At 52.9% G+C, this 27,582-nt stretch overlaps 1 protein-coding gene across 1 annotated transcript in view; it reads left to right on the plus strand.

Annotated features, from left to right (window-relative positions):
* Nucleotides 1-732: 732 nt before the first annotated feature.
* Nucleotides 733-27,582, plus strand: part of LOC144805932 (E3 ubiquitin-protein ligase TRIM11-like) — a 200,707-nt gene continuing 173,857 nt past the window's right edge. The window contains exon 1 of the mRNA XM_078672404.1: nucleotides 733-1,156. Coding sequence (XP_078528530.1) covers nucleotides 761-1,156 — 396 coding nt within the window. The 5' untranslated portion in view covers nucleotides 733-760. The remainder of the gene's footprint in view (nucleotides 1,157-27,582) is intronic.

The raw sequence follows: 27,582 nt of genomic DNA on the forward strand, positions 1-27,582 counted from the left end.
GGGCCCAGAACCCATCAAATGTCCCTGGGTGGGGCAGGGGCCCCAGAACCCTTCAGGTGTCCCTGGGTCGGTGCCTGGGTGCGGCAGGGGCCCAGAACCCATCAGATGTCCCTGGGTGGGGCAGGGGCCCCAGAACCCTTCAGGTGTCCCTGGGTCGGTGCCTGGTCGGGGCAGGGGCCCCAGAGCCCTTCAGGTGTCCCTGGGTCGGTGCCTGGGCGGGGCAGGGGCCCCAGAACCCTTCAGGTGTCCCTGGGTCGGTGCCTGGGCGGGGCAGGGGCCCCAGAACCCTTCAGGTGTCCCTGGGTCGGTGCCTGGGTGCGGCAGGGGCCCAGAACCCATCAGATGTCCCTGGGTGGGGCAGGGGCCCCAGAACCCTTCAGGTGTCCCTGGGTCTGTGCCTGGGCGGGGCAGGGACCCAGAACCCATCAGGTGTCCCTGGGTCGGTGCCTGGGTGCGGCAGGGGCCCCAGAACCCTTCAGGTGTCCCTGGGTCGGTGCCTGGGTGCGGCAGGGGCCCCAGAACCCTTCAGGTGTCCCTGGGTCGGTGCCTGGGCGGGGCAGGGGCCCCAGAACCCATCAGATGTCCCTGGGTCGGTGCCTGGGCGGGGCAGGGACCCAGAACCCATCAGGTGTCCCTGGGTCGGTGCCTGGGCGGGGCAGGGACACTCCCAGCCTGGACACACAGACACCAGTCAGGTGTGTTCGGAGGAGGACACACCCAGCACGTCAGAAACGAAACTTACCTCCTGCACTTCCCGGCCATGGCGACGGCGGCCCAGCTCCAGGCCCTGAGGGACGAGGCCACCTGCTCCGTCTGCCTGAGCCTCTTCCGGGACCCCGTGGCCCTGGAGTGTGGACACAACTTCTGCCGCCCCTGCATCACCCAGTCCAGGAAGGGGCGGCAGGGCTCCCCCTGCCCCGAGTGCAGGGCAGTGGCCCCCGGGGGCCTCCTGCGCCCCAACAGGCAGCTGGAGAACATCGTGGAGATGCTGAGGGGCCTCCCGGAGCCGGACAGACACCTGTGCGGGGCCCACGGGGAGAAGCTGCTCCTGTTCGGCACCACGGACCGGACCCCCATCTGCGTGGTGTGCGACAGGTCCAGGGAGCACCGGGGCCACGCCGCCGTGCCCGTCCAGGAGGCTGCCGAGGAGCACAGGGTAGGTGAGGGCGCGCTGGGACTCAGCGGCCCCTGGGCACGTGCCCGAGCTTTGAGGGCCCAGGCGGGGTGAGACCGGGGGTCACGGAGGGGGAGAGGGGGAGACCGGGGGTCTCAGAGGGGCAGCCTACCCACGTCTAGGGGAGGGTGAGACCGGGGGTCTCGGAGGGGGAGCCCACCCACGTCTAGGGGGGCGGCCGGGGGTCTTGGAGGGGGAGCGCACCCACGTCTAGGGGAGGGTGGACCCAAACTTCGAGAGCTCCCAGACACGTGCAGGGTGTGTATTCAGCGCTTTAACAGCTTTTCAGCCAGGCACGCCGAGGCTTAACACCCCCCAGACACGTTCCCTCACTCTGCGCCTCGCTGTCCCTCAAGCCCTAGCGAGCAGGCCGGTAGAAAGCGTAGTCAGCCTGCTGCCCATCCATTCCTTGGCGTCTCTGACAACGCTGTTTGTTGAAATAGGATACATTCACCCGCATTCCCATTTATTATAGGGCCTCTCGGCCGCGACCGCCTGCGCTGGTTTATGGGATGGTGTGGGAAGTCTGCAGGCCTCTTCTGCCCCTGGGCTATATGTTGACGCCACTTGCCACTTGCCCCGTGGGGCTTGGGGGGGGGTGCCTGTCTGAAGGTCTCTTATACATTCAATCTTTGAACTCTCCCTGCGAGAGCAAGAGCGCCTGATGATGTGCGGGGACCCCCCTTCATTCCATTCCATCACTCGCCTGTCATCCCTGGGCGTACTTACACTGGTGTCTGCTAAACTGGAGCCGTCTGTAATTCAGTCTCCATGCCCATTCACTCCTTGGCCTCCGTGCTAGAAATGCCTGCTTCTGCAGGCAAGAGGCCATTTGCCCGTTCAAGGCTCTACAGAGTCTGTCAACAAACACGTGCTGTTCATTTGTGGGGGCTCTGTAGAGAAAGATATTTGATTTGATGTTTGATTGGTGGGGTGCTCATTCTGACTGCGGTGACGTCAGAGCCAGGTGTAAAATGAGCCAATTCGCCTGCGTCAGTCCGTGGCATGTCTTTGTTGGTGCATAGTTCTATAGCACGAACTTGACCCGAAGGCATTGCAGCGCCTCGCTTGAGCTCCGGTGACGCTACACAAGGGCACAATCATTTAAGCGCAGGAAGAACAAGTGATTTTCCCAGAATCAACGCTAAAACTCGAACCTGAATCCGCAGCTCCAATGTCGGCAGTTCTACTCGTTAGGCTACATCCTCTCCCTGTTGGCACTCACCGGGCCAGATGCACGACCCGTTTGAGCATGCAAAAACTTACAGGGCCATGCACAAAGCCTATTCACTGAGACTCGATAAATAGGTTTTGCAACTAGTTATGAGGAAGGGGCGTTCCCTTCCTAATAGCGACCGCAAAGCCATGTACCAATGTTTACGCCTGCAAATACGGTCACAAAACACTCACAAATTACCACCCTCTTCAAGAGGGTGGACATGGAGTCGCAAACAAGAAGGGATCCCCACGGAACCCCTTCCCCTTTGTGACTGGCTCTGAAAATATTTTTTAAGGGCAGGCAGTGGTCCTTTAAAGAAAACGCGCTGCATTAAAAAAACAATGAGGCTTTATTAAAAAGCAGTCCCAGACATGGAGGTCTGCTGAACCCAGCAGGCCACCATCCCTGGGAAGGCCTGCCATTCCCGATGGGGTCGCAAATTGTGAGAGGCTCATTAATATTCATACTCGCATTTTGCGACTCAATCGGGAATTCCAATCAGTGTCTCTGACACTGTTGTACGTTCCAAAGTGCGACTTGCAATTTGTGACTCACAAATGAGTGCAAATTGCGACTCGCAATTTGGAATGATCTTTCATCTGGCCCAGCATATCTAGACAGTTGTAAGACAGATGTTGGCAGAACTCTCATGGAAACCGTGGGATGCACACCAGAAGCGAGAGCCCTTGCCGGAGAGCCGGAGGTCCCTTCCCTGGCGGCCCGAGGGCCCTTCCCTGGGGGCCTGAGGGCCCTTCTATGGGGGCCCGAGGGCCCTTCCCTGGCGGCCCGAGGGCCCTTCCCTGGCGGCCCGAGGGCCCTTCCCTGGCAGCCCGAGGGCCCTTCCCTGGCGGCCCGAGGCAGAAATGCTTCATCTTTGAAAGGAAGCAAGTCATGTAATGATGACATCACAGAACTTTACATGACATGTTGGAAGTAACCACCTCCTGCGCGGTTCTGTCCCAGATCTTTGCATCGACTGCCTTTGCTGGCTCTAGACCTCTGTACACTTTCCTCTTGCTGACCAGCTGTAAAGCGTCTGTGCTCCTCATTTCAACATGATGAAATTGCCATTTTACCATAATGGACCGATATGTCCGTAGTATATGGTACATAATGTGTACCGAGGGCCTGTCATTTAAATGTCCTCAGTGGACCGCAGCACCTATTATGCATCCACTACAGCAACACTGTAAACATGACTGCAGGCCTGCCCTGTGCAGCCTGGCTGTGCAGGTAAAGTGCACAATCGACCGGTGAAAATTGCCCTCCGTGGCAGGACTGCCCCTCCTTTTAAATGTTTATAAGTCATCCACAGTGAGGCTCATTGCCCTCAAGACAGGCCGTCACGCAGTTTCCACCCTATGATAGGACTGGCGTTTGTGGACAGCATAATCTTTGGGACCCTTGACCCTGTCACCAGGCAGGTTGCTCCCCTCACCGCCACGCAGCCCCCTGTGTGACCTGTGCACTGCTGCTGCTGCCGCCAGTTGACCGGTATCCCGCCTGCTCTCTGCTTTATTTCATTTGCCTCTGCACTGCCTGCCTTGTTTTTCTTGACTATTTTCTGTGCCCCCACTACTGGTATTTTGTGCCAGTTTTTTCTCCTGTGTGCCCCCTTCTCTTGTTGTCCCTTGCCTCTGTGCACCCGCTCCCCCCCTCAGCTTCCGGCCGCTGCTCTCCTGCGGCTCCGCCCCCCTCCAAACCCATTCGCCAGCCCGCTCCCGCCTCCCAGCTGCTCTTCCCTCCCACTGCCCCTCATATGGAGGCCGCGCAGCGGCCGTGCTGCTGGCGCGCTGAAAGTGCGCCTAAGGCAAGCCCATCTGCACCTGGACCACACCCAGCGCCAGGACTGCTGGCCCCCGCACACACCACGACGCCCGCCTCCGCTACGACTCCAGCACTCTCCACGCACAAAACGCCGGACGATCTCGCACCTGCTACCAGGTCGTCTCCGAAACGCACCCAAGGACCCTTCTCCTGCCGGATCTGCAGCTTCACCAGCATCCGGCTCGCCAACCATCCCAAAAAGGAACCCAACTTCCTCAGATGCATCCTGCTCAACACCCGCTCCGCCCGCAAACACGCCATCGAACTCTGGGTCCTACTCGACACTTACGCCCCAGACATCTCCTTCCTGACGGAAACCTGTCTGAACCCCTCCTCGGCACCCGACATCGCCATAGCCATCCCGGAAGGCTACAAGATCACCCGCAAGGACCGTACCAACGGAGTAGGAGGAGGAATCGCCATCATCCACAGGAACACAATCAAAGTCTCACCCAACACCAACGACGCCCTCAGCACCGCCGAACACCTGCACTTCCAGATCCACACTGACCCCAACACCACCCTCAGAGGCACCCTCATCTACAGGGCACCCGGACCCCGACCGCAGTTCAGCGACTCCATCGCCGACTTCATCAGCACACACGCCCTCGCCTCCATGGACTACATCTTCCTTGGGGACCTGAACTTCCACCTCGAGAACAACAACGACCCCAACTCTTCCACCATGATCGCCAACCTCGCCAACCTTGGACTCAGACAACTCGTCACAACACCTATCCACTCCGCCGGCCACACGCTTAACCCCATCTTCTCAGCAAGCACCCATGTCTCCTTCAACCACACCACCGAACTCCACTGGACCGACCACTGCTGCATCCACTTCACCTTCCGGAAACCCACCACACACCACCACACCCAACAGATGCCTCGCCGCAACTAGAGCAAGGTCACCGAGGGCCAGCTTACCACCGCCCTCGCCAAGAGCCCGCCTGCAGACCCGACCAACCCCGCAGCCTCAGACAGTGGATCGACGACTGTGCCAACACCCTCGCCCCGCTCAAGAAACCCCCCAACACCAGCAAGAGAGCCAGCTGGTTCACCGAAGACCTCCATGCCTCCAAGCGAACCTGCCAAAAACTCAAAAAGAACTGGACCCGTGAACAAACATACACAGCTCACACGAACGCCACCCCCACACACCACCGCCTCATCAGATCCACCAAAAAGACCTCCTTTAAAGACTTCCTAGACAACAACGCACACAACAGCAAAGAGCTCTTCAGCATCGTGAAGGAATTCTCCAAACCCAGCTCCAACACCAACGACATTCCAACCGTCTAAAACCCTATGCGACTCTCTGGCCACCTTCTTCCATCGCAAGATCGCAGACATCCATGACAGCTTCAATGCCGTCACCACCCCAGCAACCGCTGAGACCCCCTCTCCTACGATCAACACCCGCACCAACCACCTGCTGACCTGGACCAACATCAACGATGAAGACACCATCAAAATCATGAACACCGTCCACTTCGGATCCCCGTAAGACCCCTGCCCACACCACATCTTCAACAAAGCCAGCAGAACGATCGCACCCCACCTCCAGAAAACGATCAACATTTCCTTTGAGACAGCGACTTTCTCAGAGAGCTGGAAGCACGCAGAGATCAACGCCTTACTCAAAAAACCCAGAGGACCAGACCCCAAGGACCTCAAGAACTTTCGACCCATCTCCCTGCTCCCGTTCCCGGCAAAGGTCATCGAAAAGGCCGTCAACAAACAACTGACCAGCTTCCTCGAGGAAAACAACATGCTGGACTTGTCCCAGTCTGGGTCCCGCAGCAACCACAGCACCGAAACTGCCCTCATCGCTGCCACCGACGACATCAGGACCCTGCTTGACAATGGAGAAACCACGACCCTCATCCTCCTGGACCTGTCAGCAGCCTTCGACACGGTCTGCCTCCGCACACTAAGAACCCACCTCCACAACGCCAGAATCCAAGAGAAGGCCTGGGACTGGACCACCTCCTTCCTCTCTGGCAGAACTCAGAGCTCCGCCTCCCTCCCCCCCTTCCGCACCGAAGCCACCGAGATCATCTGCGGCGTCCCTCAAGGCTCATCCCCCAGCCCAGCTCAACGTCTACATGGCACCACTCGCCCACGTAGCACGACGACACGACCTCAACATTATCTCCAACGCCGACGACACCCAGCTGATCCTCTCCCTCACCAAAGACCCCCACACCAACAAAACCAACCTCCATGAAGGAATGCAGGCCATCGCCGACTGGATGAGAAACAGCCGACTGAAGCTGAACTCGGACAAGACGGAGGTTCTCATCTCAGACCCACCGCCTCGGCCTGGGCCGACTCCTGGTGGCCAACTGCTCTAGGAGCACCCCCTACACCCACCGACCACGCACGCAACCTAGGGGTCATCCTCGACTCCACCCTCTCCATGACGAAGCAGGTCGAACGCCGTCTCCTCCTGCTGCTTCAACACCCCCCACATGCTTCGCAGGATCTTCAAGTAGATCCCCACCGAAACGAGAAGGATAGTCACCCAAGCCCTCGTCAGCAGTAGACTGGACTACGCCAACGTACTCTATGCAGGACCCCCGGCCAAACTCCTGAAATGGCTCCAATGCATCCGGAACGCCTCCGCACGCCTCATCCTCGACATCCCTCACCACAGCCAAATCACACCCCACCTGAGAGACCTACACTGGCTCCCCATCAACAAGAGGATAACCTTTAAGCTCCTCACCCACGCACACAAGACACTCCACGACACTGGACCTGCGTACATCAACAGCTGACTTGGCCTCTACATCCCCACCCGCCAGCTCCGCTCCGCAGACTGTGCCCTCACCACCGTCCCCCGCACCCGAAGAGCGACCACTAGTGGCAAATCATTCTCCTACCTCGCCGCCAAGACATGGAATACCCTCCCCATCCGCCTGCGGCAGACCGAAGACCTCCTAACCTTCAGGAGACTTCTCAAGACCTGGCTCTTCGAACAGTAGCAGCATCCCCCCCCCCCCCCAGTGCCTTGAGACCCTCATGGGTATGTAGTGCGCTCTATAAATACTTTGATTGATTGAATTATTGTGCAGACTGATTCCATGCACCCCCTTAGGATAAGACTGTTCCACAGGAAAACACTGTGATACATTATTACCTTTCATAATGATCATTTTGGTTCGGAAGCAGCCATTAATATATTTCAAAGACTCTTATTATTAGTTATTTCAAATACAATCTAATGTTAAAAAATGAATTTGTAATTACAATTAGGAGAAAGGCACTTTGTGATGTCATGTTGTGTTATGTGTATTTGCGGAGCGGATTATCCCTGCTTAGTGTCCCGGTGCTGTGCAGGGGTGGAAGTCTGGCCACGGGCACTAGTCCAAATGCCAGGTCTTCAGCTCTTTGTAGAGTTCAATAAGCGAGGGGGCCCTGAGGTGGGCTGTGAGACTCTCTCACACATGAGAAGCCATGAATGAGAAGGCGCGGCCACTGAGTCTGTTCCTGTGTATGTGAGTAGGAGTCGGGCTGAGCAGAGGTGTCCCGATCTTCGTTGGAAGGAGACGTGGCTGTTAGGTAGGCCTGGCCCATGTTCTGTTGTGCTTTGAACATGTGGTTGAGGAGCTTCGTTAGATTTGGAAGTCTCTAGTTCACAGAGGTAGGTATCTTTGAACAAATGGGGACCCTTGCATCTAGTCAGAGTAAGGGGGTACACTCCTAAAATAACCCCTGTTCACCCCCTTGGTAGCTTGGCACAAGCATACAGGCTTATCTCAGTGTGTAAAGCATTTGTGAACACATACTGTAAGCCACTGACAACACTACAGATGGACACCAATTAAGTTGTAGTATAAAAATAAGTATTTTTATATAGACTTAACACCAGACCACAAACGACCAAAATCCACAATACTGTACTTTAGAATGGTAGAAATAGCTTAGTTCTCTTTAGAGGGTAAATGCGACACTTTACGTTCAATGTACCTTAGGATGCGTAACGCTAATAATGAAAGAGTTGCAGGGAAGGTGTTGCGTTGGTTCCTTACCGGCAAGAACGGTGATGCGTTGGTTCCCTATTGCTGCGTAGGGGATGGTGATGCGCCGGTTCTTCTCCACGTGGGGAGGCGATGCATCTGTTTCTTACTGCGCTTCTGAGGACCGCCCCTGCCGGGACCTGAGGTAGGGGGCCCCCTCGCCTCCCCTGCCTCAGATCCCGGGTCCATGGCTGGTCCAGACTTGTTCCGCACCATGAAGGCTTCCTGCTGGGGTGCAGACAGGGCCAGGGCAGTGCAACTGGTGTCACTGCACCGGGTGCTGGCTACCTCAGGCCGCCGTGTTTATTATGTTTTTAAAGCACCTGCTTCCACGCTCCTCTCCTCCAGCAATTACCAGGCATCACAAAAATGTCAAGACCATGCCTGTGATTAATGTTCTTTCTGGAGAGAGATTGGAGTTTGGTATAGTTGAGGTTTTGACTTATGTGAAGGTAGTGCAGAGGGTTAATGTGCCTGCTGCCAAGAAAGTGTACCATGTAGATTACAGAGTGCATATAATGTAAACACATCAGCAGGTTACTGCTTTTAAAAGAGACATCCTTTTGTTACATGCAATTTATAACTTAAAGTCCTAATACCGAACAGTGAGCTATTAACCTTCATCAGAGAAATGCATACACACTGCATAGTATACATTTGAGCATAGATTAATGTTGCTAAAAGGGCTAATTTGGGTAGAAATCAATACTAATTAATAAAGAAAACTCCCAACTATGCTGTTTCTTTTTCGACTCTGAGTTTGTGCTTCTCCATACCAAGCACTCCTAAACTGTACTGCCTACCAGTATGGATGACATGTGACTCCTACACTTGTGGTCCTTTGGCTTATGTAACATTTCTTACACACTGATTTCCACATGTATGCTTGATTGTCTCTGTGTAATGTGTGTCTGATGCAAAGTGCTCTGACATCCTTCACTGATATGAGTGATGCTATATAACTAATTGAATGCATCTGAGAAAAAGTGGTTATGGAGACTTGGTCACTGTTAAAGGGTGGTGGTGAGGGAATCCTTGGTGGAGGGGGTCATGGGGGGGCGCCAACAAACATTGTCGCACCAGGCGCCACCAGTGCTAAAGGCGGCCCTGGGTTCAGAGAGCACAAGTGAGAAAGAGGATCGATGGAGCAACCACCAGATCGCTACCCTTGGGGGCCAGGACACCGTGGACAATAACATGCTACTGAAAAATCAATCAATCAAGGGTTTATGTAGTGCACTACTCACCTGTGAGGGTCTCGGGGCTCTTTTGGGAGGGGGGCAGCTCCGGATCAGTTGAAGAGCCAGGTCTTGAGGTCCTTTCTGATGTTCACAGGGATCTCGTTCCAGGTCTTGGCTGCGATATAGGAGAAGGCTCTCCTGCCTATTCTGTTTCTGCGGATGCGGGGTGCTCTGCCAGGTGCGTCCGATGTGCAGGCACTTGGAGCTGATGGAGACGATGGCGTTGACCTGGCGGTTTATGGAGAGGGAGGAGTCGAGGATGATGCCGAGGTTTCATGCGTGGTCGGTAGGAGTGGGAGGGTTCCAGAGGGTGGAGGGCCACCAGGTGTTGTCCCAGGTGGAGTTGCAGGGTCCAAGGACGAGGACCTTGGTCTTCTCTGAGTTGAGCTTCAGACAGCTGTCCTTCATCCAGGCTGCCACGTTCTTCATTCATTGGAAGCAGAGTCTGGTGTCTTTGAGGTTCTTTGTGAGTGATAGAATGAGCTGGGTGTCGTCAGTGTAGGATACGATGCTGAGCCCTTGCTGTCTGACGATGGCGGTGAGAGGGGCCATGTAGATGTTGAAGAGCGTGGGGCTGAGCGATGATCCTTGCGGTACTCCACAGTTGTTATCGGTGGGTTCGGAGAGGAAGAGGGGGCAGTCTGAAACTCTGGGTTCGCCCGGAGAGAAAGGTTTGGATCCAGTCGAGGGCGGCTCATTGTATTCCTGCGTCGTGAAGTCTGGCTGCGTTGGGGCTCCTGAGTGCGTTTTCTTCATGGTAGCGGTGATGTGTTCAACAGTAGCAGGAATCCAGGTCAAGATGGTAGGCTGAGCGGCAGCGTTGGGGGTGGGTGAGGTCAGGCATCGGTTCGCTGAAATTGTCATAGAGGGCTTTGATCTTCAGATGAAAGTATGAGCTGAGCTTGTTACAGAGTTGCTGGGAAGGTGTGACATCTGTGGCTTCGCTGGGGTGTTTTGTGAACTGTTGAATGACGTTGAACAGTTCCTTGGCATTGGTCACGTTGGTCTGGACTTTGTCTCTTATGAAGGTCCGTTTGGTGTCCCTTATGCTCTGGTCGTATTCTTTTAGGGCACTCCTGTGGTTGTTCCGTGTTTCCGTGGTTTTCTGGTTTTGCCAGGTTTTCTCTAGGCATCTGGAAGAGCATCTGGTTTCCTGTAGGACTTAGGTGCGGTGGTGGTGTTGAAGCTGAAATGAACGCAGCAGTGGTCCATCCAGAGAGGCTGGGTGGTGTGGCTGAAACAGGTGTTTGTTCCTCCCGCGAAGATAGGGTCGAGGGTGTGTCCAGCTCTGTGTGTGGGCATGTTCACCAGCTGCTTCAGTCGGAGGTTGGCGAGGTTATCGAGGAGAGTGATGGAGTCGGGGTCGTTCCGGTTGTCGAGGTGGAAGTTCAGGTCCCCGAGTAGGATGTAGTTTGGGAGGTGATTGAGTGGGGTTGGCAAGCTCAGCAATGGTGGTTGCGGCCTGGGTGCGGGGTCCCGGCAGTCTATAGATGAGGGTGCTGCAGAGTGTGGTCCTGGGGCTACTCTGAATCTGGAAGTTGACTTGTTCTGTGTTGGAGTGGGGGTCACTAGTGCTGGACGTGGAGAGGCGGAGGGGGGTCTTGTGTACGATGACGAGCCCTCCTCCTGGGCGGTGGGGGTGGTCCTTTCTTTGGATCTTATAGCCATCAAGGATGGCAGCGGCAATGTCGGGGCCGGAGGTGGCATTGGTCCAGGTTTCCGTGAAGAAGGCGACGTCGGGTGAGAGGTTGTCGATCATGTCCCAGATCTCTATGGCGTGTCGGTAAAGGGAGCACACGTTCAGGAGGATGCTTGTCAGGGTGTTGGTGGTGCGTGCGTCAGGGGGGCCTTCGACAGTAGTGGGGGTAGCGTAGATGGTGAAGGATCTGCGGCAGGCTCTGCATGAGAACTCTCCATGGGTGGTATTCGACGAGGATCTTACGCAGTCGGTGTGTATTCCGGAATTGAGTACGTTGAGGAGGGTAGAGTCATAGCGGTGGGGCCTGGGAGAGCCAGGGTTCTTAGCGCTAGTCGCGATCGGGTCACAGACTGGCGCAGCTGGGCCTGTTTTAGGTGCACCTTCAGCGTGCCAGCGGCGCGCCTGCGCAGCGGTCCACATTATATAGTGGAGGGACGCTCAGCTGGGAGGTGGGAAACGGGAGCGGGTAGGAGGAGGGGCCGGGTCTGTAGTGAGGACTCCTCTTAAGATAAAACCTCTCCCCTGCCAAGCACAATTGGAAAACAATCACAACTCTTTTAGAAATTCTAAAATACTTTGTCAGCTTCCAAGGCCATAAAAGTACATGCATAATACCCAAGAGGTATGATAAAACAAGCAAAATAAGATACCATTTAATTGTGATAAGAAAAAGGTCCAGTGATAATAGATGGTTAAAAAGCATTATTATAAAAATACATTAATACTTCTAGGTGCTATCTACAGTGAAACAAGGATGTCACTTGCATTATTAAGGTGACCTGCACAATATCCACAAAGCCCCAAGGAACTTAGTGACAAAGACGACCAAAGATAAGCAGCGATCCGCCCTCAAAGTGCAGAGAGTGGCTAACTGGCTACGGTGGCATCAGCGTGTGCGAGTTGGGGTTAACCAGTACTGGTGGGGACGTGCGAGTGGGGGCTAACCAGTGCTTGCGGGGATGTGTGAGTGGGGGCTAACAAGTGCATGCAGGGAGGTGCGAGTGGAGGCTAACTAGTACTACCGGGTGTAGGAGAGTAGGGTCTGCTTCCTATGGTCACCCCCACTTTTTGCTGTGATTTACTGTTTTTTTTACTTTAGTGTGGCTGTGGGCCTGCTAATCAGACCAACAGCCCAGCTGTTCTCTCTCTAAATTGAAACCATGTACTTTAGGTACATACCTGATTGGGTGTTGGGTCACCTCTGTGAGCCCCTGTATAGTGTACCATAGGTACCTAGGGCATAGGTGCATCCAAGGCCTACCAGGGGCTGCAGCATGTATTATGCCAGCCCTGGCTGGCCATCCAAACTGACACCACAGGCTGATCACTCAGCTTGGGTAAGGTGGTGTAATCACCCCTTACTTAGATATAGTATTTCTATATCTAACCTTATATATAGACACATATGCACCTATAAGTCACTCCTATGGAAGGCCTCAACAATCCTGGAGGCAGAGTGCTTGCTTTTATGTGAGAGGGTGCTCTGGCATGAGCTGAACCCCTCTGCAGCTTTTGGAACCATGTCCTTGTAGCTGTTCTATGATATAGCCATACCATATACACTTTTTTTTAATAAACATTTTTATTGGCATTTTGCATCAGGAAAACAAACATCAAGCATGTCATTGTCGAACAGCACACCCATCCCCCGCCCTCTTATCCACTTTTCCTTCCTTTTGACAGTCCGCATTGTCCAATAATTCAGTTAAGTCTCTCACCCAGAGCAACCTACAGAGCAGCCTTAGTCCCTCCATCCATTTCTGTTCTTTGAGAAGTAGGATCCCACGCAGCTCACAGCCCTCCATCCAGCCCTCCATCCAGCCCATGGTAGCGCCTCCACTTACCCCACACCCTGCCAAATTTCTTGGGGCACCCCCTCGCCTTGTACATAACTCTCTCAGCAGCCATATAGAGGTCCATCCCCCTTCTCCACTCTTCTAGTTGAGGCATGTCTGGTGCCCCCCATTTCCGGGCCACATCCACCTCTTGGCCACCACTAGCCAAGTCTATATCGTTCGTCATTCCCAGTAGGGCGAGTTTGGGTTCCAAGGGTAGGGTGGTCTCTAACACCTCCCCCAACTCTGTCAGGACCACCCCCCAGAAGAGTTGGATATTCGGGCATGTCCAGATAGTATGATAGAAGTCGCCTATGCCAGTGCCACACCTCAGACAGCCCGGGTCCGTTAGTCTCCCAATCTTGTGTAGGCGCACTCTGTCAAAATAGGTACTATTGAGGACGGTAAATTGGATCAGTCTTAGGCGAGATTTAACAGCTACCTCCTTGGGATGCATTAGGACTATACCCCAGTCTACTTCATACATGTCACCCACCTCCCGCTCCCATGTGGCCCGTGGGTTCCCTAGTCTGTCTGGTCTATTATTCATTATTGTTTTGTATGTAAGGGACACTGCCTTACCGACAATCTTTTCCTGCAGAAGTCGACCCTCTAGGGGGGCATATTCCGGAAGCGCCTCTGTCAGGGCCCCCTCTGCCCTCCATGCGTGTCTTAGTTTCATATATTTAAAATATTGCGTGTGGTGGAGCCCATATTCCCTGCGCCGTAAGGGGAACGGTTACAGTACCCCTTTTTTCATTACATCACCCAAAGTCGATATGCCTATAGCATCCCAACTTCGGAATCCCTTCAATTTATTAAGTTCTTTTAACCAGGCGCATTTCCACAGTGGGGTTTGTTTTGTCGGTCTGCATTCCCACCCTATATCTTTCGTCACCCTCGTCCATATCCCTAGTGTGAGTCTCGTAGCAGGTAATAGTCTGGCCCGTCCCTTTCCTCCATATAAATAGTGTAGACATGTGTGGGTATCCATAGTGTGTCTGTTTTTTATTTTTTTTTACTTTTATTTTTGATTCACCAGGCAGCAGTATATACATACACCAACAATATAGTCTCAGATACAACATCTCGTCTTTCTGTACAATCTTACATTATATAAAGCATTAATAATCATAAGGCAGTGATGCAGCATGTCGACATATTACTTGTGCAGGAGGCTACAATGGAATAGACAGTTCGCATTATACTTGTATCGAGCATATATGTCATTTGGTGAGCTTCATATTACATTTTCCCGATCTGTAGCTTGGTTTACAAGTGCGTCACCTATTACAGCGCCTCCCAATTCCTCCCCATTGTCCGATGATCCAGCCTCTGATTGTTTCTGTAAGTATTCCATAAGGGGCTTCCAAAAATCTTTCGGCCTAGATGCCTGTGGCAATTCTTCTTCGTAGGTTCCCAGTGTTTCCTTGCAATATATCATATCAAACACCCACTCCTTAAACCTAGGTGGGCGCTTGCTGCCCCACTTCATAGCTACGTGTCTTTTTGCCAGGAGGAGCGCCACTGCCAGCAGTTTGCGCCGAGAAGACATGTCATGGGTGTGTTGGGGATGGGGTCTGCCAACATCCAAGCCAATGCTTCCACCACCTCACGCCAGTACGATTCCAACACAGGGCATGCCCACGCCATGTGTAGGAAGTCAGCCCTAGGGGCGGCGCATCTCTTGCATTTATCATCTGCTCGAAGCCCATATCTATACATTTTATCTGGTGTGTAGTATGTCTGATGTAGAAAGCGAAAGTGTATAATGCGCAGATTGCAGTTCGGCGTAAGTAGATGCAACTGTGTACAGCTGTAGTTCCATTCTTCCTCCGATATAGGGGCCCCAAGTGCCTCCTCCCATCGTGCCACTGTCCTATTTGTGTCTGTATATTGCTCATTTTGTGATGTTGTGTATAATTTTGTGACCAATGCTGCCCTGGTCGGCGCAGTGAGTAGCACCTGTAGTGCTTGCAATGGGGTCGGTACAGTCGGGAAATCATCATATAGTTCTCTCATTGCCGCCCGCAATCGAAAGTAGGCAAACCGTTTCAATGGCATTTGGTGCGCACTCAGAGACGGGTCCTGGCAGGAAATGAATTTGTTATGTGGGAACAGTGCACCCATTGTCTGAAGACCCATCTCCCCAAGAATCTTTCTCATATTCTGTTCTTGTGTGACCGACAGTTTGGGGTGATGTGCCAGTGGCAGCGCCGGTGCGTAAATTGGTAATTTACGTGCTCGCATTGCTAATACATGCCAAGCTCTCGAGGTGCACTTGACAGGGTGTATTATGTCATTTAGGTAATTCCCTACTGGGTCTACTATGTATTGTATCAGTTTATGCGGGTGGATGCTGTCAGTCTCCACAGCTATATGCAGGATATGTGAGTGTGGCTGCGTCCAGTAGTGTGCATGATGTGCTTGTGCACAGTAGTAGTATAGTTGCTGGTCGGGGGCGGCGAAGCCTCCTCGGTAGTACGGTTTCGTGAGGACCCTCCAGCTCACCCTGGGCTGCTTTCCGGCCCACGTGAGTCTTTGCAGCGTCGTTCGCAATGTAGTAAAGAAGGACTGTGGGAGCCAAATAGGAACATTCCAAAACAGGTAGAGGAATCTGGGCAGTACTATCATTTTTTGCAGTGCAATACGATCTGCTATTGATAGCGGCATTTTAATCCAGCATTCAATTTGGTCCTCTAGTTTGCTCACTGCCACTCCATAATTTGCTCTGATCAACGTCTCCGGATCGCGGTGTATCCAGATCCCCAGATATTTCACCGGTTCAGTACTCCATGTCAATGGATAATCTAGTTGAGGTTCTGGGGTTCCTGCCGTCAAAAGTATCACTACTGATTTGTCCCAGTTTATACTTAGACCTGAATATTGTTCAAACTTTATGTATTCCCCGATCAGCGAGTTGAGGTTCTTTTCGGGGTATCTAGTGTACAGTACCATGTCATCTGCATATAAGGATATGCTCACAGGGCGAAGACTAAATTGGAGTGCAGTTTCTGGGTGGTGTTGTCTGATTTTACATGCCAGCGGCTCCAGCGTGTGCGCAAATAGTATAGGCGACAACGGGCATCCCTGCCGTGTGCCACGGCTGATACTGAATGGTTGGGAGGTGAGCCCATTGATACGTACTCTGGCCCTGGGTTCATCGTATAGTAATGTGATCCATATCAAGAAGGCGGGCGGGAACCCCATCCTGGAAAGGACGGTCATCATAAAATCCCACTCAACTGAATCGAAGGCTTTCGCCACATCAAGTAATGCAGCCGCCTCCGGCAATTCTGGTTTCAAGCTGTGGTACATCGTAAATATAGTGCGTATGTTTTGGGTTGTGGTCCTCGTGGGTATAATTCCCGCTTGATCCGGGAGTACCAGTAGCTTAAGCAGCGGTTGTATTCTGTTCGCTATTATTTTCGCCAATATTTTTACGTCTATATTGATAAGGGACAGGGGCGATATGATTCCCAGCGTGTGGGGTCTTTGCCAGGTTTTGGAAGTGCTATTAGCAGCGCCTCTCGTAGCGTGGGTGGGAGTGCACCCTCCTCATAAGCCTCCTCAAACATCTGTGCTAGTTGTGGAATCAGCAGGTCTTTGTATTCTTTATAGAACTCCCCCTGTAGCCCATCTATCCCTGGGGCCTTGTTATTAGGTAGCGAATTGACCGCATCTTTAAATTTGTCCTCAGTAATATGGTGTCCTAGGAATTCCCTATGAGTATCTGTCAGCCAGGCCAGTCCTATATCGTCTAGGCACTCGTGAATCTATGATTGTGAGTGTTGTACCTTCATGGTGTATAGCGCGGAGTAATATGTTCTGAATTGATCCAGAATGGATGGGGTGTCGTATACCTGCCCTGCCTGCTCATCCTCTATTTGTGTTATTAGGGATGCTCCCTGCATTGGTTTAATTTTGTGTGACAGTGCTCGACTTGGTCGGCCTCCCTCACCATAAGCTCTAGCTCTATATTGTTTGGAGAGGTATTTAATTTCTGTGTCCCCATATTCATGATATGTGTTCACCTTACTCCTTATGTCCGCTAGAATGGAGTCCTGCAGGGTATCGGCATAGTCGGTCTCTAACGTCTGAATGTCCTTTTCTACCATTGTCATCTGTTGTCTAATATCTCTGAGAATTCCTGCGTGTTTACTTATACAGTGACCTCTTATAGTTACTTTGAAAGCCTCCCACACTGTCCTATGGCTCTCCACCGACCCTGTGTTTATCTGGAAAAAGTCCTCTATGGCTTGTCGCATTTCCACGCGGAACACTTGGTCTTTTAAAACCTCGGGCGGAGTCTCCATGTGAATTGTCTCGGAGTGTGAGTGGGTACCTCCAACACAAGTCTCACCGGGGAATGGTCCGATAGAGTTTTAGGCAGATGGTCCACTGCCGTGGTCCACGTGCTTACCTCTTTTGTAGTGAGCCAGTAATCTAATCTCGACCACGTGTTATGTGTCAATGATGTGCATGTACCTTCCCTACGCCCCAGATGCCTCTCTCGCCACACATCTACCATGTCCCATTCCTGCATTCTGTCTACTATGGCCCAGGCAGCGCGTCTCGCGTGTCTGTCCACCCCTGTGGCTCTATCTAGTAGTGGGTCCAAGCATGTGTTGAAGTCCCCCCCGCCCCCCATATCATTGCTTTTAGATTCCTTTACCGGATATTAAACCAGATAGTGTCATAAAAAAGTGGCTCGTCTGTGTTGGGTCCATATGTCGTGATGATTGTAATGTCCGTGCCTCCGACGTTCCCCCTGAGTATGATGTATCTCCCCTGGTCGTCCGTGATCGTGTTAATTATGGTAAATGGGGTGCTGCGCTTGACCAAGATCAACACTCCTCTGGCATAGTTCGAGTACGAAGACGCCACTCGGAACTGCGCCCATCGGTAGCCGATTCTGCACTCTCTTTGAGGTGCAACGTGTGTTTCTTGAATGCATGCTACGTCAACTTTATGCCTGTCTAAATACGCTAAGACGTTTCTGATTTTTCGCGGGTCCTGTAAGCCTCTTACATTCCGTGACAAAAGAGTCAGTGTTCTAACCTGCTGCATCATGTCTACCACAATGTACATTTAAACAGTTAGCTGCATCTGTGTTCGTCATACATTTAGATCCTGTAATAACATTTAAATGACACGTGGTGTCTCTACATGCCACCCGGTGATTTTCAAAATTGTCCCCTCCTCCCTTCCCCCTCCCACTTCGCCTAAGACCCCCTGACGAAGTCAACCCCCACAACTTCGCTATGCGTCTCCTTCCCCTCCCTGCGTGCATAGCATCGAACATTTCCCCATGTTTCAAACTTTGTGAAGTACACAGGTGGGCAGAAGTAGCCTGGACCGAACCCCCTCTACCGAAGCGCCCAGAGGGGTGGCCTTCCTATTAACCTGGGAGTGCACTGTATCTGTGGACCCTGCATCTCCTTTTTCACGATCTTAACTTGTATCCCATAATAGTTCATACAGTTTATCATATAGACAGTCATGGTTTGTCTGTTTCCCCAACTTATCTGAACCAACGCGGCCACTCCTCGGAGCCTCCGGCGTGCGTGTGTCTCAAAGCATTGCGGTCTCCGAACGTTATAAGGTGGTAGTTATTCCCATGCACCATCCAGCTGCAGAGAATTCCAATATCTACCCCAGTAGTGGGGGTACCAGCAACTGTGTTCCTCTGTGGTTTGTTCATCCGGTCTGACCAGGCATCTTATTCCACATCAGATATCGGCCCTTGATCTTGCTGTCTGTCTCTAGGCGAATGTCTGCGTTCTCCCTTCAGTTTCCTGAGCTGCAAGTATTTGTGGAGATCTTTAGGATCATTAAACACCTTCACTGGTCCTTCATCTGTGATCTTTAGCCTGGCAGGGTACAGCATTGCGTATGGGATTTGCAGTTCTCGTAGTTTCTGCTTCCCTTGTATGTATTTTTTCCTCGCTTCCTGAACAGACTGGGTGAAGTCGGGATAGAGAGCTATATCCATACCGTGTCGCAGGGCCCCCACTTCCCGGGCTTTCCGAAATGCTACATCACGGTCGCGATAGTTCAGTATTTTTGCTATAATGGGCCGTGGCCTGGAGCCTACCGGTGGCTTCGGGGCGAGGGACCTATTGGCTCTTTCAATCAGGAAGACCTCCGAGAATGTTTCTATGCCCAGCAGTGTGAACAAGAGCTGTTCCTCATACTTTAGCATGGGGCTAGTATTTGTGGTTTCCGCATTGCCCATAATCCGGATGTTCCTCCGCCTAGAACGGCCCTCCAAATCTGGGTATTCATATCCTCCACATCTGAAATCCTGCGTTCAGCCATGTCTGTACGTTCTGTGTGCCTGTCCAGCCGCTCCGACATGCAATCAACCCTATGTGTAAGGTTGTCTATTTTGCCATCTATGTTCGTCAATGCTGTTTGGATGGTGACGAACATCGACTGTACACTGTCCGTCGCATGTCCGCCCGCAGCGTGCGTTGACTGCGAAGCTGTCTGGGCGTCGTCGCCATCTTGTTCCTGTACTTTTTTGGACTGTTCAAAATTGATTTTCGGCTGATTTTTGTCAGGTTTGCCCATCTTGGTTCTGCGCTGACTCGCTGCTTCCGATGCGCACGATATCTGCCTTAGCACCGTGTATAATGGTGATTACTCGGGTGGCAGTTCCAATGGCTATGTCCGGCTTGATAGTGTCTGCTGTTTGCTATCGCCCGGTTTCATTTTTCCGTGCCAGACCTCTTGTGCGGGCTGTTTTCGGAGACGCCGATCGAGGCCTACTAGTTAGTATGACCGCTAGTACCTCTGCCTGCACTTTTCTCTTGTCTTCTGCCAACCTGGTGTGTGCCCTATCCCGCATTACCACTTTGAGTGCCTCCCATAGCATCACCCTGGAGTTCACCGTCCCCTCATTTTCTGCTATATAGACCTTCAAATGAGCCCGTAAGCCTCTCAGTATGTCTGGATTTTGGAGGTCCCATGCCGTCAATCGCAGTACTGTGGGCCTTTCTCCTCTGCATCCCCCCACCTTGAGTAATAGAGGCGAGTGGTCCGAGATGCCTCGAGCCCGGTATTCTGCCACATCAGTGATGCTCAGCGACTGCCTAGCCATAAATATATAGTCAAGGCGGGAGTACACTTTATGTGCTCCTGAAAAAAAGGAGTACTACCTACCCTCTGGGTGCAGCCACCTCCATGCATCCACAAGACCTACCAACAAGGTCGGACTAGCCGGCCTGTCCCTGTCTCCCGTCCTGTCCGCCCTCAAGTCCATCACGTCATTGAAGTCCCCTCCCAGGACTTGGATCGTGTTGGACGTGTTGAGGAGTATGTCGGTGACCCCCCTGAGCGTGGCTGCCTGGAGTTTGGGTGGGGCATAAGCTGAGATGAGCGTGTATTCCCTTCTCTTCCAGTGGCCCCGCACCCCCACGTATGTCCCTTGTGGGTCTATCCAGGTCTGTGCTATCTGCATGGGTGGGTATTTTTTAATCAGGATTGCAACTCCCCTCGAGCCAGATATGAAACCTGCATGGGCCAATACCCTATAGCGTCCTCTTGCCAGGAAGGAGCAGTTTGTACCCTGTAGATATGTTTCTTGCAGCAGTATAACCTCTGCCCCAGATCTCTTCACATAGTTATTTACTAGCCCTCTCTTGACCTTACAGCCCAGGCCATTTACATTCCAAGTGAGTACCCGGAGCTCATCTAAGGACCCGCTCTCCCCCTCTGGGCTATCTCGCGTCATGTCATGCATTAAGGGTTAATCGCGGCCATTGTCCTGCATGTAGGGCTGCCAGGTCATGTGTGTGTACGTTCAACATGTCATGCTTAACCAAACCCCTTCCCCCCCAACTCACCCCTCCCGAACCCACCCGCCATAGTCTCCCATGAACCCACAACCACAGAACTGCAAAAAACCCTCTAGCCTCCCCCACCCTACCTCCCCCTCCCGCCAGCCCCTTCTGTTTTGCCAGCATCTTCAGGGACTTTCGGGTAGAGAAGGTCTATCGCCCACCCCTGAAGATCCCCTAGCACCCCATCTCCCGGACAGTAGTCCAAGAGCCAACCAGACTCCCTCCACCTGAATTACGTGTAGGAAAGCAATACCAATCAAACAACGTGCAAGAAGAAAGTTTGTAGGGGTAGTGTCAACTTGCGTGTACTCCAGCCGAGCCAAACACTTCTTGTCCATACTGTTCCAGAATCATGAATGAGAGTCCTGGATAGCGTCCTGAGAGGCCTCAGTCTCCCTGGTTGCATCTTGATCCATTTCACGGACCACTGCCACCAGCGGATGCATAGATTGCGTTTCACTGTCCTCTTCCCCCGATGTGTTTCTGACTGCGTCTTCTTCTCCTTCTGAGCGCGTGGCCCTCTCCAGGCAGCGAAACGTGGACCCTGCGATGCCCCCGATCTCTGGGGATGCCGACCGTCGCCGCATGCTGGTAGTCTGCGCCGACTTTGGATATGGGGTCATCGTCAACCTCCTGCGCTGCTTCGCGCCTCTTGACCTCTGGGTCTTTGGTGACCCCCATGATGCCTCCACGGTCCGCGACCTGTCCGACATCTCCCGTCTCTCTCCCACCGCTCCTTGCCACGGGGGCCGCTCCTCCAACCACTGTCATGCATCGTCGGGGTGTGTGAAGAAGTGCGACTTATCCTGGTAGATGACTTTTAGCTTCGCTGGGAAGAGCAGCATATACTGTATTTTTAAGTCTCTCAGCTTTGCCTTCACCGAGTCAAAGGAGCGCCTCTGTTTCTGGACTTCTTGACTGTAGTCTGGGAAGATCATTATCACCGCGTTTTCGAATCGTATTTCACCTAGATTTCGGGCTTCTCTCAGGATGAGATCTCGGTCTGCAAAGTTCAGGAAGCGGGCAATAATCGGTCGGGGCCTCGCCCCCTCCGGGGGCCTTGCCAGTAGAGCCCTGTGTGCCCTCTCTACAATAAAGCAGTTTGAGAAGCGCGATGTCGGGAGAGTCTTCTGCAGCCAGGTATGGAGGAAGGCAGCCATGTTGTTCACTAAGATTCCTTCTCTAAATCCCACAAAACGTAGCTTATTGCGGCGCCCTGTTTTCTGCATCATCCACCTTCCATTGGAGTTGCTTGTGTGACGCCTGGAGGTCCGCCATGTCTTTCTTTAGTATGGTGAGCGTATCCTCCGCTTCCCCCAGCCTTGTCTCTGCCGGGCACCCTCTCCGTCAAGTTGCGAAAGTCCTGCCACAGGAGAGTAACTTCTGACCCCACTTCGCCGATCTTGACCTCAAGGGCGGCCCTGGACGCCTGTATGTCGTCTCGCGACGCCTGAATGGCACCCATCAGGAGCGCCGTGTCCGAGCGCGGTCCTTGAGCCTCCGATTCCGTGGCCGGAGGAGCCGTTCCATAGCGGTCTAGGGTACTTTGTCTCGGGGTCCGAGACACCGTCTCCTTCTTCCCCATGGCGTGTCCACCAGTCTTTTGTTTAATCCCGGTGTCGTAGCGACGGTTTCCCAACTCCAGGCCTCTATCTTCAGATGTGCAGGCCGCAGCAACAAAGCAGTGCGCACCTCCCCGGCCGATCGCCGCCAAGGTGAGGGGTCTTATTTTCGAGACTCTCTCGTGTGGGGGGGTACTGTAGTTCCCCTCGGTGAGTCTGCTTCCCCCCAGTGCGGGCCAGCACTTGACGGCGGGGCCCAGGGATGACGCTGGTGTTTCCTCGGCACCCTCCGCCGTTGTCAGTAGTCCCTCTCTGCAGGCCCAAAGATCCCGGCGGGGTGGGGGGGTGGATGGGTCCCCGGAGGTCCGATGGAGTGACCTCTGCTCTCCAACCCCTCCAGCAGCGATCCACTCTCAGTCCCACTGCCTACCTGGCCCTCGAATACCAAGGCTCAGGGCCCGTCCGGTTCATGGATCGCCTTGTGTCACTCGGGGAGGAGAGGGACGGTATGGCGCCGGGCTCCACCTCCAGTAATGGTACTCAGGCCACTCCTGTATCGCCAGCCGCCAGGCACCAGTGGCATGTGCCGGGGCGGCCGGGCTCCTCGGGTCAGGCACCTCCACAGGCCGTGTGGCCTCCTCTGTGGCATCCCACCTCGTATTTGTTGCTCCCAAAGGTGGTGTGTTCCATCGGCCACCGCACCAGCCAGGGAAGCCCCTCTTGGAGGATCGCGGGGTGGGAGACGCTGAAGTTGGGGGCAGCAGCTGGATCCGGATCCTCGGCAGGCCCCAGTGCCCCTCTCGGCAAACTCTCCAGCGTCCCGACCTTGCCGGGCCGATCTCCTTACGCCGATCCTCAGGGCGCTGCCATCTTGCGGATCGGGACTCAGTCCGGAGTAGCACGCCGTGTTTCGCCGATCCGCGCCTCTGTCTCGCAGGAATCGGGATGCTTGCGGCGCTCTCAACCTCACGGGACCCAGGACATGTCCCGGATAACCAAATTTGGGTCCGTGGACAGTTATTAAAGCCGGATTAATGAAAGCTCGGCGGAGCTCAATAGAGGCACAACCTATTCGGCCATGTTGCTGGCCACGCCCCCCATACCCTATACTCTTAAGTGCATTATAATCCTCGCTGTTAAATGCTAACTTTGGTTTGGCTTTATCGAAATATGTTGTGTAAGGTGTCAAACGCTTTGGAATACTACCCCTCCCCCCCGCCAATTCTGGCGGCGGGGGTAGCATTCCACCCTTCTAGAGGGAAAAGACATGGGTGTTACTACTTTACCTGGTTAAAGTTAAACAGAGCCTCAGCATCACAAAATGGATGCTGCTGCCACAGACACGAGTTTGACCTCCTGCAGCTGGGGGAAACTCCAGCAAGGGAGGCCTGGACAATAGGTTTCCTGTCGAGGGAGGTGCTAGCACCTCCCCAGACAGCCAGTAGTGTATTGTGGCAGGGTGGGTTGAATGGAAATATGCTTTTCCGCACACTGCCTGGGGCACAAAAGGTGCTCCATACATAGCCCGGTTCAAACCAGTTGCTGGGGCACTCCAGCCCCAGCTCTGGCACGAAACCGGACAAAGGGAAAGGGGTGTAACCACCCCCTTCCCAGGTTCCACCCTTTGGAGGGACCTAGCAGGTAATCCAGCCCCTTAGTTTGGTATAAAGTTAGGAACTGTGTCTAGAGACATTAGATTACCCTGGAAAGAAACTACGATACAGAACTCTTGGACTTCGACATTCCATGCTGACTAGAAGACTGAAGAAGATCTCCCTTGTGGTCAAGGAGTGACCACCCTGTTCAAACAGTCACTACCAGTAACTTGCCGGTTTACTTTGTTGATGCTCCAGTGGGAACCCGATGACTCTGCGACTCAGAAACTAGACTTCCAGACTTCTCGGACTTCGATCCACATCCACAGCAAAGCTGAGACCCGTGGCGAACACGAGAGATGTGGGACCGGTTATCCTGGACTACCTGCACTTTGCTAATTGTGCAACGACCGAGGCACCCTCGCAGTTGTGCATTGGGGTAAGAGAAGCCCCAAACCCAAGCATCATTTGCACCAGAGCTCAGCCCTCCTCACTCCACGAGTGCCGCGTGTGGCCCGTTACTGCATTTCCGCTCGACACATCTTCCCAGTTTCTAGACTGTTGGCTAGTGAGCCCCCTCAAGACGATCCTTTGATTTTTCCAATGCTTGCCTGGTTGCTCTGGGCTTGCTCCAGCTTCCTTCCAAAAGAGAAGTGCATCAGACCTTGCTGGTCTGACCTGAAGCCAATCTTCACTTCCTGCATGGGTTGCGGTTACCAAGGCTTGTTGGGTCCAATCTGGATACCGACACCGCAGTCAACTAGATCCTTTGTGGGACTGCTCGAATCCAGCTCCTGGTCATCGTCGATGCCTCCTGGTCCTCGTGACTGCAGAGACAAGCTTCACCTCTTCACCTGTTTGCATCGCGACATCACCTGGTTCCATCCTGGTTTCATCCTGGTCACTGGTAAGTGACCCAGACTCTTTCCCCTCTGTTTTCAGGTTCTTCACAGCTTCTATCCACTGTTCGATCCGCCCAGACACTCTTCCTTCGGCCACCTGCAGCACTTCTTTTGCAGGTCTCCATTGAAAGCATCGACGAAACCCGACACGAAAAGACACCTATGCACCCGGCTTCCCTAGGTGAGGTAACTCGAGTACTCTGGTGCTCCTGTGGGTGTTGAATATCTAAGTGTCCTAGCTTAAAGGGGTTTTATCGTAGTCCACTTGGAAGTGCCCTTAATCTTTACCTTTGTCATTCCTTCGTTCTCCATTGAAATCAATGAGGACACGTGGCTGTGTTTAGACACTGCAGGCGCCTCCCGTGGGTCTCCTACTTCCTAACATTTGGTACTGTAGTGTAGCCCCAGCGATTGCCTAGGCCCTAGGCCTATTCACTATTTCTGAAGTGGTTATTATACCACTTACTTAGTATATGGTTTGTGAGGCCCCTAGGGCAGAATTGTATTTGTGCAACTTAAAGTATGCTAAATGAGTAACTTGTAATGTACTTCGATCTCTGACCTCATAAAGAGTGCAGAGGGGTTGTGTTAGAAATAAATACATATATATTTGATATATACCTTGTGTGGTGTCCTTTCATTTGGTATTCAAGGGATTATATATGGTAAAACAACTGGCTTCACATGCTCTCTGAGGTTTTAGCTTAAAACTGCTGGTCCATGCTACCACTAGGGTAGCTTGTCTATAAGGTTGACTTTACAACCACCACCATAAGGGTCGTTTAGAATGATGCAAGGTGCCCACTAGAATAGTGGACATCATATGCCAGGCCAACTTCTCACAGTCTCTAAGGAGAAACTTCACATATAACAGTTTTTACAATTTAGGAGAAACTGCACATATAAGGCTCTTTCATGAAGCAACAGGAATTCTCAAAGAATACATTGTTGGAAAAGGTTATCCCAGAAGGACTGCAAAGCAGGCGAATAAGAGGCCAAGAATCATAGAGACACCCCATGATCCCTAATGCATGAATAAGAGAAGAGAGCATGGCTGTGGTTCTCATTTATAATCCATTAGTAAATTGTATTTTAACGGAATATAAAAATAAATAGGAGCATGTTGGAGGTTGGTGAGAAGAAGCCATCAATGTTCCCTTCTACTTGAAGTGAGGTCAGAACCTCAGGAACCCTCACAACAAAGACCGACATACCTGGGGCCGTTGGTGTAAGTGCATCAGACCGTCTGCCCTACTTATGGAAGGCATTCTGACCTACTTGCTTCTCTTCAGGAGCATTATGTAAAGACTGGCTGTCTCAAACTGAAAAAACTAGAAAAAATTACCCAGACTCCCTTGTAGAAATCTCTCAGTGTACCAAGTACATCATTTATTGGTTTTACAAAAAGTAAAAGCAAACTTTCACTTTAGGAGTAAAACTTCTCACACCGGGGATGTGCAAGTGGGGGCTAACCAGTGCTTGCGAGGTCTTGCGAGTGGGGACTAGCCAGTGCATGTGGGGAGGTGAAAGTGAGTGCTAACCAGTGCTTGTAGGGATGTGCAAGTGGGGGCTAACCAGTGCTTGTGGGAACTTGCATGATAGGCTCCCAATAGTGCTTGAGGGGACGTGCAAGTGGGGGCTAACAAGTGCTTGCGGGGAGGTGCGAATGGGGGCTAATCAGTTCTTGTGGGGAGGTGTGAGTGGGGGCTAACAAGTGCCTGAAGGGACATGTGAGTGGGGGCTAACCAGTGCTTGCAGGCATGTGTGAGTAGGGGCTAACCAGTGCTTGCGGGGACACGCGAGTGGGGGTTAACCAGTGCTTGCGGGGAGGTGCGAGTGGGGGCTAACTAGTACTAGCTGAGATGTGCAAGTGGGGGCTAATCAATGCTTGCGAGGACTTGCGAGTCGGGACTAACCAGTGCTTGCAGGAAGGTGCGAGTGGGCGCTATCCAGTGCTTGTGGAGACATGCAAGTGTGGTGAGGTGGCAGACTGTGTCGGAGGCGGCGAAGAGGTCTAGGAGGATGAGTGCTGCAGTCTCCCCGTTGTCTACAGGGTCCTGATGTCGGCAGTGGCGGCGATGAGGGCGGTCTCGGTGCTGTGGTTGCTCTCGATGACCTTGGCCGGGAAGGGGAGCAGAGAGATGGGTCGGAAGTTCTTGAGGTCTCTTGGGTCTGCCTTGGGTTTTTTGAGTAGGGCGATGATCTCGGCGTGTTTCCAGCTCTCTGGGAAGGTCGCGGTCTCAAGGGAGAGATTGATGACATTGCGTAGGTGGGGTGCGATGGAGCTGCTTGCTTTGTTGAAGATGTGGTGCAGGAATGGGTCTGACGGAGAGCCGGAGTGGATTTTGCTCATGGTCTTGATGGTGTCATCGACGCTCATGCTGGTCGAGGATAGCAAGAGGATGTGGTCGATGGTGTACGGAGGGTCTGTTGTGTTGCTGTCTGTTGGGGCTGTCTGTGTGTTGAAGCTGTCGTGGATGTCTGCTACCTTGCGATGGAAGAAGGTGGCGAGGGAGTTGCACAGGGCTTGCGACGGCGGGATGTCGTTGGTGTTGGAGCTGGGGTTGGAGAGTTCCTTGATGATGTTGAAGAGCTCCTTGCTGTCGTGTGCGTTGTTGTCGAGGTGGTCTTTGAAGGAGGTCTGCTTGGCAGCCCT

The sequence above is a fragment of the Lissotriton helveticus genome, assembly GCF_964261635.1.
Source record: "Lissotriton helveticus chromosome 1_1 unlocalized genomic scaffold, aLisHel1.1 SUPER_1_unloc_33, whole genome shotgun sequence".
Classification (NCBI taxonomy): domain Eukaryota; kingdom Metazoa; phylum Chordata; class Amphibia; order Caudata; family Salamandridae; genus Lissotriton; species Lissotriton helveticus.